Source organism: Calypte anna, chromosome 8 (genome assembly GCF_003957555.1).
Source record: "Calypte anna isolate BGI_N300 chromosome 8, bCalAnn1_v1.p, whole genome shotgun sequence".
NCBI classification, from domain to species: Eukaryota; Metazoa; Chordata; class Aves; order Apodiformes; family Trochilidae; genus Calypte; species Calypte anna.
The window spans coordinates 1,504,647-1,514,948 of record NC_044254.1 but is presented as its reverse complement, the minus strand read 5'-3'; the positions used below and the strand labels follow the sequence as shown (position 1 = coordinate 1,514,948).

Below are 10,302 nucleotides of genomic sequence, written 5' to 3'. Positions count from 1 at the left end.
GTTTATTTCTGGCTCCGTGGGCAATGACAGCATCACACAGCCCACTCAGGACTGGGTCTCACCAGGTTTCTTCTAGAGCTGGGGACCTGCCCAGGGGCTCCAGCCACACCGGGGGTATTTAGACAGGAGGAACCTCAGTGCCAGAGCTGCTGGCAGGGCCAGGAGACACATCCAGTGCCAGCTGGAAGGGCTGCTGAAGGAATCATCCACCACCCGAGTTCTCAAGGGCTTCAGTGTCCTCTGCCACTGAGTCAGGATGGCAGCTCTGGCCCCAGTCCACTTGCCCCGTCCCACCAGTCGGTACTGGTAGGGTGTGCAGGGCCCAAAGAAGATGGCCAGAGCCAGGCCAGGGTCTGTCAGGAGCAGCCTCAGCAAGCTGGGCTTCACACCAGCACACGAGGCAATGTCATCCGTGTAGCCAATAAAACTTAGCTTCAGGCTCTCCCTCTGGGCAGGATTCCTTCAGTGGGAGGTAAAAGACAGAATCAAATAGCACCCTTCCACCTCAGTCCCCCAAAATCACAGAAATCAGAAGCTCTGGGCATGGATGAGCCACCACATTGCAAGGGACTGAGGACACATCCTGATCTCCCATGAAATCCCAGGACAATTTGGCTCCCATGTCACAAACAAGTTCCACTTGACCAGCCAAAACTTGCCACCAAAAACTGCCTCCTGCCAGCAGCCCCCAGATCCAGGGGGGTTCTGGATGAAGCCTGGCCCTGTGCTTGGAGCTGCCTGGATTTGGGAGGGAGAAGCCACGAGATGGCACCCTTTGTCTGGAGGAAACCAAGCCTCCATCCTGACATGCTGGGAAGGAGGACACGACTTGGAGACCTGGCAGAGGGGCTTGCAGGTCCTGGGTCCTGCCCTCAGCCTGCTCCAGAACCCCTTGACATTGGTGTCTTGGTTCATCATCCATAATCAGCATTTTCCCACCTCACTACAGGTGCTGGAGGAATAAATACTCTGAAGAACTTGAGTGGGGTGTCCTGGGAGGGTCCCTGCAGGGGTCCCTTTCCCTGAAGCTATCATCCCTGCAGGACAAACCTGTTGACTGGTGGCTTCTTCTTCAAAACATCAGCTATCATCGTGCTGGCAGGAGGGAGCTTGTTCCAGCCTGAGAAAAAGAGAGAAACCAGAGACCTTCAAGCAGCACCCTAAGCTGAAAATGTCACTCCCTTCTCATGCTCCCAGCCACTCCACTTGCTGGTTAGGGCAGAGTGCCTGGAGCATCAGCTGAGGGCCAGAGGCAAAGGTGCTACTGATGCTCGTGGTTCCCATGGGCATGGTGGCAGGAGATGAAATATTCCCTGGGTTCTGTGGGCAGCAGTTCAGGCAGCCCCAAACCTCCCAATCCTGCAGCTCCCCCCATCCCTTCTCACCCTGTCTCCCACCTGCAAAAACTCCTGTCACCCAACGAGCCTGCATTTCAGCTCCCACCATCACAGAGCCCGTCAGGCGGATCAAGCCGATGATGGCCAGCGTTGGCCTTTCCAGCTGGGGAGGGAAGATGCATTTATAGAGGGAATGGCTGTCATGGAAAAGGCTGCGAACCGACTCTTCAAGGAAGGGGAAGGAGAAGCTGTAGCCTGTGGCAAAGAGCACCACATCAATGTTTTCTTCTGTGGTCCCATCCTCAAAAAGAGCAGAGCTCTCGGTGAACTCCTTCACGCTCGGCTTCAACACAACGGCCCCAGAGAGAAGGCAAAAGGGCAGCTCTTCGTTGATGATTAAGCTAAAGTTGGAGCTTGCAGGTAGAAAAGAGGAGGACAGAAATGTTAGCATCCTGCAAGGGACACAGAACATCTTTTGTGACCATTTTCCCTCCAAGGAAAATGCTCTTTCACAAATAACCCCCAAAACTAAAATCTGAGCATTTCATGGCATTAAAATCCCCTGACCGACCAACAAAATGGTCAGAAAACAAACCAAACCTTTGGTGGAAGCCAGGCCATAGTTTGCATGGTTAAACCATGAATTGAACCTCCGAAACTTGATCCTCTTTGTGAGAGCTGCTGGGAGGAGCCAGTCAAGGAAGTGGTTGAAGCGAGTGGTGTTGACCATGTCTAGGGGGAAGCCTTGGTCTGAGAGCCTGCTGACCACCCAGGTGCTGCTCCTGGCACTGAGGAACACCTGGGGAAGAAGGCAGGTGGCAGCCTCCCTGCAAGATTTCCCCCTGAATGGCAAATCCCAGCTCTTGCACTTGGGGAGCTGAGAGGTTCATCCCAAGGGAAGGAAGGAGGACGGTGTCTGGGTGACCTAGACAGCCTGGGGTGGCTTCTGCCACCTTCCCACAAATGCTGAATGGCCATGCCTCAGGTGGCCTGAACTCTGCAGGAATTGCAGAGCTTCTTCAATCATCCTCAATTCGAAGTGCTGTTTGTTGGGAAACCCAGAGAGCAAAGCTTCCTGAGCTGCCCGGCTCAGTGCCACCAGGGAGCTGTGCTGTACCTTGGCAGCCACACGGCTCAGCTCCACAGAGAGGTCTCCACCCGTGTTGCCAATGCCAACCACCAGGACCCGTTTTCCCCGGAAAGCCTCCACATCTCTGTATTCCTGGCTGTGGAGGTACTGGCCTTTGAAGCAGGTCTCTAGCCCTAGGCAGAGAGCAGGGAGCATCTCCTACCACCAGATCTCTTTGCTTGCCCCAGCCTTGTAGCTGGGTGCTCTCTTGCCTCTCCTTGCAGCTAAGAAGCCCAGAGAGGTCTTGGCTTGCTGAGTGCTGCTCCCCTCCTGTACTTCCCTCATCTTGGTCCTGCTTTGCAAATTACAGAATCATTGAGGCTGGAAAAGACTCCCGAGATCATCAGCTCCAGCCCCTGACCTAACCCCACCACTCAGTGCCACATCCAACCTCTCCTGAAACCCGCCCAGGGATGGTGACTCCACTTCCCTGCGCACTCCATCCCAATGCCTGATCCCCCTCTTGCACAATTCTTGCACAAGAGCCTGGCTACACCTTTACAAGGCCTCTTTCCCACGCCCAGCAACACCCACAGCCTTTCCCACAGGATGAAGGTCAGACCTGCTCAAGCACAGGGGCTTTGCAGAGCAGGTAAAGGAAAAATCAGCACCCATGGGTGCTAGGGAAAAAAATGGGGGGGCAGCCCCAGCCCACCCTGCTGCTGAGGCAGAGCTTACCTGGGAAAGAAGCCAGGGGTAAGTAGGGCTCCTGGTAATGACCAGTGCAAACCATGACAGCATCGAAGACGTGTGACTCCTGGACACCATCAGCCTTGGTGACCACCTCCCACTGGCCTGAGGTGGCAAAATCTGGCTGCTTCCTCACACTGAGAACTGTTGTCTTGTGGCAAAAGTCCAACAAAACAGCAGTCAGAGACTGTGCTGCATTTCAAAGAGGACCTGCCTACAAAAGGAATGGGGTCTCGAGGGGTGGGGGCAAGCTAGGTCCCCATGGAGCTGCACATCACCTCTGAAGCTCTTAAATCCCATAGAAATCCCTGGTGATGGCACTGAGAGAGGAGCTGCACCAGTCAGCCCACATTGGAGCAGCCTGATTTAAAACATGGAGCCAAAAAGGCTGCACTCAGGATGCCAAAGGCACGGAGTCCTTGTGGGATCACATCCAGCAATGTCCTATCCCCCCGGGGGGATCCCCTGGTACCTGCAGCCACTGAGGGCTCCTCCTCCCCAGGGTGTTTGGGATCCCCACTCACCTTGAAGCGTATGTGCCTTAGGAGGTCAAAGTGCTGGGCATACATCCGAAAATACTCCAGGAGGAGGCTGTGGGGGAGGTAATTGGGAAAATCCTCTGGGAAGGGGAAGTCGCTGAAGCAGGACATCTCCTTGGAGGTGTTGGTGATGACTGAGCTGTACACACTGACCCTCTCACTCTCCACAGAGTCCTGTGTGAAGCCAGCAGAGCCATTTGCAGCTGTGCAGGGAAGGGCTTTCTCCCCTCAAAGTACCTCAGTGTTTTTCCTCCTTGCATTCCAGTACAAGGAATGAACCAGGACTAGCACCTGGTGACCATGACTCCTGCTCTTGCCACCTCCTTCTCCACCCTGGAGTCAGGAGAAGCCTTGTGCCTGGGGCAGGGATGATCCCAGAGGTCACGGCCACCTTTTCATAGAATCCTAGAACTGGCTGGGTTGGAAGGGACCTCAGAGATCATCAAGTCCAACCCTTGATCCACTCCCGCTGCAGTTCCCAGCCCATGGCACTCAGTGCCACATCCAGGCTCTTTGGAAAGATCTCCAGACACGGAGAATCCACTACTTCCCTGGGCAGCCCATTCCAATGCCTGATCACCCTCTCCAGAAAGAAATTCTTTCTCATCTCCAACCTAAACCTCCCCTGGCACAACTTGAGACCCTGCCCTCTTGTCTTGCTGAGAGTTGCCTGGGAAAAGAGCCCAACCCCCCCCTGGCTCCAACCTCCTTTCAGGGAGTTGCAGAGAGTGATGAGGTCTCCCCTGAGCCTCCTCTTCTCCAGCCTCAACACCCCCAGCTCCCTCAGCCCTTCCTCACAGCAATTCTGCTGGATCCCTTCACAGCCTCCTTGCTCTTCTCTGGACCTGCTCCAGCACCTCAATCTCCTTCCTGAGCTGAGGGGCCCAGAACTGGACACAGGACTCGAGGTGTGGCCTCACCAGGGTTGAGCACAGGGGCAGAATCACTTTTCCTCCTTGCTCCAAGCCCAGGGCACCCGAGGGAAGGGACAAACCCAGAGCCAACTCTCCCAGGCTGGCAGAGCCCACTGACCGTGTAGCGCCAGAGTCCCCCGATGTCCTCGCTCCTCTCAAAGCAGGTGGGCTCCAGCCCTTCCTCCAGACAGCACTTGATGGAGGCCAAGCCACCCACCCCAGCCCCAATAACAGCCACGTGCTGCACCATGCTGACCCCCAGCAGGAGGGCAGCTGGAAAGAAAATAGCCCAGGCATTAGCTAGACAGAGGGGTTCTTCTTCCCATCCTCAGAAAAAACATCATCCCTTTGTCTTCTCTGGCTGCAGGTGTCCCTGGAGGAGAGATGTTCTTGGAGAAACCTTAAAGCAACCTTCCAGTCTCTGAAAGGGGCCTACAAGAAAGCTGGGAGAGGGGTTTCTACATGGGTGTATAGTGAGAGGACAAGAGGAAATGGGTTAAAACTTGGAGGGAGGAGATTTAGGTTGCTGGAAGTAAGAAAAAATAAAAAAATAAAAGGGCCCTCCTGAACTTTGATTAGGTGACAAACTCTCCTACTGCAGAGTCTGAAGAAAGAGTCGTTTACAACTCGTTTTTAACTCGGTTTTCAAAAGACTCAACGAGATGGAGGAAGCTGCAGAAACAGAGTGAAAAGCGAGGGGGACACAAACCCCCCCCACACACACACCCCCAACCAGAACCAGATTGCTCCCAGCCTGAGCCACTCCCAGAGCTGCAGAAGGAGGGCAGGACACACAGACACTCACACACCCCCCGTTTCCAGGACAGAAACTCACTTCTCTTCCCCAGCGCTGCCTCCAGACGCCTTTACTCCGGAGGGTCCCCCCCACACTCCCTCCTCTCACCGGCGGGGAGGCAGAGCTGGCACCCAACACCAGAACCTGGCACCCAACACCAGAACCCGGCACCCAAACACCAGAACCCGGCACCCAACACCAGAACCCGGCACCCAACACCAGAACCCGGCACCCAGGACCAGAACCTGGCACCCAACACCAGAACCCGGCACCTAACACCAGAACCCGGCACCCAAACACCAGAACCCCGGAGCGCTGGCTCGGCAATCCTGCAGAACCCAACCTCTGTCGGGTTTGGGTGGTGGCTGAAGCTTCACTTCCTTTCAGCTCTCTCCAGCTGCAGATTTAAAGGAACGGCTGAAGTCCGGGGCAGCTCGCAGTGCCTCTTGCCCCACCGACCTTTACCCCCTGCTTTGCTCCACTGTGCCAGCAGAAAATAAGCCCGAGGAGACTCCGTTCGCAAGGACTCCCGCGATGCAAATCACCTCTGCCCTAGGAGCAGCTTGGGGCTGTCCCGGTCCATCCCTTCCCTCACTGAATACCTCCAGGAAAGGAGCAGAACACGGTCCCTCCGCTGGCATGCCAACAGGTGGCATGGCTGGGGGACACGGGGCATAAAACAGCCTCGGTTTTGGTGGTCGCCACAAGCTCTCGCAGCTCCCGGGCTTGTGGGATGCTCAGGGTGGCACAGCTCTGGACTGGGCTTGGGACCCCCCAGTTCTTCTCCTGGACGCAAGGAGACAGAGAGGCAGCAGCCTGCAGCACACCCTGCATCCACCACAGCACCACCAGACCTGCTCTCAAGCCTACAAAGCTGCAGCTGCCATGAAAAGGGGGGGGACATGTTCTGCCATCTCACCAGAGCCCCCTGATGTCAATGCTCTGCTCGAAGGTGGGCTCCAAGCCTTCATCCAGATAGCTCTTGGTGGCCATCAGCCCACAGACCCCAGCACCCATCACTGCCACTCTCATCCCAACCCTCTCCGCCAGGCACCCAGACTGCAAATGGGGCTTAACCTGGGAGAAACCCCACCAATAGGCACCACACTCTTCCCTTCATCAGCAGTCTGGCTCTTAATTTACAAGACAGATTAAATCATAGGATCATGGAATGGTTTGAGTTGGGAGGGACCGTAAAGATCATCTAATTCCAACCCCCTGCATGGGCAGGGACCCCTCCCACAGCCCAGGGTGCTCCAAGCCCCATCCAACCTGGGCTGAGACACTGCCAGGGATGGGGCAGCCACAGCTTCCATGGGCAACCTGGGCCAGGGGCTCAGCACCCTCAAATAAAAAAAAAAATTCTTTTAAATGTTTAACATTTCTTCCTAATGTCAAAGTTGAACCATCTGGGAAGTGGAAGCCCCCTGAGAGCACCCTAAGGGAATAATCCCCAGCTCCTCACCTTGTTGGCAGCCGTGACCCTGGGACCAGCCCAGCACCATGCTGGCCCAGAGGAGCAGCCTTCACCCCTCCTTTGCTGGGGCCTCTTCTGAGCTCTGCTGGGGCCACCACAGCCACCACAGAGCTGCAGCTGGGACCCGGCTGGCAGCAGGGGATGAACCCAAAATGCCAGAGGCACCACGGGCCCTGCTTCTCCTCCTGCACCCCTCTGAGCTCCCCTCGGCTCTTTGATGTGCAGCTGCATTGTTCTCCCATCTCCCAAGCATGAAACAAGAAGCAGAGCCCTCCAAGAGGAGCCCACGAGGTTGTCCAGGGACAATAAAGCCCCAGCTGGAGCTCCAGGACATGGGGCAGCACAGGACAGTGGTCACCTTGTGCTTGCTCCCGACTGACTCTGGCAGAGCAGCTCCCAGGCAGGCTCTTCTTCTTCCTGAAAGTGACCAGAGATGCATTTTTCATTTGCTTTTCCACACCACTCTTCCCCACTTTTTGTTTGTAAGGGGAGTTCTGCCCGGAAAGGGCTGCAGGGCCTGGATCCTCCCCATTAGGTTCAGGGCTGATGGATGGAGCGCCCCAGGGATTTGCAGCAGGGGAATAAATGCCCCAGTGGCTCTTTGTCCTCCCTAAATCTCCCATCAGCCCTGAAAATTCTTTCTGCTGCCCTCTGGGAAGCTGTTCTGATCCACAGCCTTTCAGTGAATCACAGATTCATCCTGGTTGGAAAGAAGCCCTGAGAGCATCCAGTCCAACCCTTGATCCACTCCCCCCGTGGTTCCCAGCCCATGGCACTCAGTGCCACCTTCAGTCTCTTCTTAAAAACCTCCAGGGATGGAGAATCCACCTCCTCCCTGGGCAGCCCATCCCAATGCCTGAGCACCCTCTCTGCAAAGAATTTCTTCCTAATATCCAACCTAACCCTCCCTGGCAGAGCTTAAGCCCATGGCCTCTTGTCTGACTGATCTCTGCCTGGGAGCAGAGCCCGACCCCCCCCTGACTCCAACCTCCTTTCAGGTGAAGGCAGGAGTTCTGAGATCAAGCCCTCAACTTCAGCCACCTTCCTAGACAAGAACAAACCAGCCAAAAACCTCACCCCTGAAGTTTTCTGATCACAGCAGTTGCAACAGGATAACACATCTCACTGCATCTATCCCCAAAATGTCTCTCCTCTAAACCTTTTCCCCCTACACCACCATCCAACCTGGAACCTGGTGTCCTGCAGACCTCCAGTCCATCTCCATGCCTCTCTGGGATTCATCCTTAGGCACAGACTGTCTCTCACTGTTTTTTATTCCTGCCCCTGTCCTATTTTCTAGTTGTCCTGCCTGGATTGCAGGGAGGATCCTTAGAGCACCCAGAAGCTGCCGTGAACATCAGGCAAAACCTCACAGACAGCCACAACCACCCCCATTGCAGCATAAACTGACTCTCAGGCACACACAGGATCATCCTTTTCCTTTTTTCCATCCTGATTCCTTTTTCATTGAGTCCCATCTCTCCCCCAGAACCCCCCCCTGCAGCCTGGTTTTCACATCCACTCCCATTCCCACTGGCTCTGCCCCTTTGGGGATGTTAAATCCCCACTGCCCCAGGGAAAACATCCCAAAAGAGCTGCTCCAGCCCCAGCTGCTGATCTAAACCTTGCTTGCCCTGCAGATTGCTCTCTCCAAGGTGGATTTGGTCCCTTACAGGGTGACTCTGTGAGCTGATTTAGGTATTGATACAATTTATCCCTGCCCCATATCACCTCTTCCAAAGCAACATCCCGACTACCAAGATGCCTTTAAACTTGGGTGATTTGCTCACTTTTGCACCCACAAGCTGTGCCCTGCTCCCAGGTGGTCCTGGTCATCAGGTTGGGTTTGAAATCAAAGCACTGAACCCTAAAAAGCAAAAGGCTTCAAGCAGCAAACCTGCACTCAGAGCTGCTCACTTCTGTCCTCTGCTTCCCACTTCAGCTCAGCTGAGCAGGAGCTGCCAGCTCTGGGATGGAGAGGACCCAGGGCTGGCACTTCTACCCCTGTGCCTCCCCCCAAGCAAACCTCTGCTTCCTGCATCCTTAAACCCTTGCAGAAAACATCTGCCTGGCACCTCCTCACTGGGGCTGTTCCCCCATGGCTTTGCTGCCCCCAGAGCTCCCCCGTGCCTCCCGGGATGAGCAGTTCTGTGGCTAAGCCCATCCCAAGCCCTGGACTGCTGGGACTGATTTCTTTCCATGCCAATGCCCTTTTCCATTGTCTTCTTGCAATTGCTCTGCCTGTTGTGCAAAGCTTGCAGAAATAACCTCAGAACAGTTTCTGCCCTTCTTGCCGTGGGGCTATTTCTAAATCATATTATTCTTGCTGTCATGCTAGAAAAAAAATTATCCACTTCAGTACAACCATTAACCATAATTAGTGCTCACTTGCACAGAGACTCTGGGATGGAGGGATCTGATCTTCTTCTGCCAGTCAATAAATCTCCCCAAGTGCAGGAGGAGCAGACAGCAAAGTGAGCAATCACTCATTTCTGCTCCTGTAACTGCTTCTAAATGCCCCAGCAAACAAGCTTGCAAAGAATATTTTCCCTCCTTTTCCCTACCACCATTTTCTGTTCCCACCCAGTGGTTCCAGCCCTTGGATTTCCCTAGAGAACCAGCCTGGCATCCTGAGATCCTGGCCCTGACAGACACAGCCCTAAGATATTTGGGGCAGAAACACCCTCAGACTGGGAGCTGCTCCATCCCAAACCCACTCCTGGGACCCTCTTTGTGCTGGGACTCTCAGGGCTGCTGCAGCATCTTCTGCTCCTGAAGCTGCTTCCTTCCCACCAGACCATTTATAATGCTGTAAACCCTTAAAAAAAATGAAAAATCCCCATCCAAAGCCTCTCATGACATTACAGGACATTGCTCATGCTGCTTGCTCCAAGCTCTCAGCTTTCCCACGGAGCCTCCTGCTCCCAGCCCTGCAGGTTGGTTCCATGACTGCTGCTCCCACAGGGGGACTGAGAGCTCCTCTGTAGGGTTTTTAAGGAGCTGATAGGAGATTTTCCTTCCAGGGCTGAGTAAATTCTCATTAAGATCTCCATGAACTCACCTGCTGGATTTTACACTCTGCCTCTGGGCTCTGAAAGAGCCTGGAGCCCTCCACAAGTTCTCCATGGAGAAGTTCTCCTTTAGGGGTTGTTCTTCTCACACTGCCCCTGCCTGGGTCTGTCCAGGGATTTGGGATGGGACAGCAGGCTCTGCTGGTTCCTTTCCACATTAGCACAGTTCTCAGCTGGGTCTGCAGGAATTCAGGCTCAGCCAGGAGGGAGCTGGAGCACATAGCTCACCCTACCAGGAGTCTTTAAGGTGAATTTAGTCAAAATCCCAGCTCAATTCTCCTGGTTTGGGGATGCACCCTATCCCCCCAAGAAGGAAAAACCCAGACTCAGTAGGGGAGTGTCAAAACCT

General features: G+C 54.7%; 1 protein-coding gene across 1 annotated transcript; it reads right to left on the bottom strand.

The window, feature by feature from the left end:
• Positions 1-4,869, bottom strand: LOC103530243 (dimethylaniline monooxygenase [N-oxide-forming] 4). Its single transcript, XM_030455404.1, has 8 exons — positions 4,728-4,869; positions 3,681-3,869; positions 3,145-3,307; positions 2,455-2,600; positions 1,940-2,136; positions 1,398-1,753; positions 1,051-1,120; positions 1-460 (listed from the first exon to the last, which is right to left on the bottom strand). The coding sequence occupies exons 1-8, from the start codon at positions 4,857-4,859 to the stop codon at positions 73-75; spliced, it is 1,641 nt and encodes a 546-aa protein (XP_030311264.1). The 5' UTR covers positions 4,860-4,869; the 3' UTR covers positions 1-72.
• Between the last annotated feature and the right edge of the window lie 5,433 nt (positions 4,870-10,302).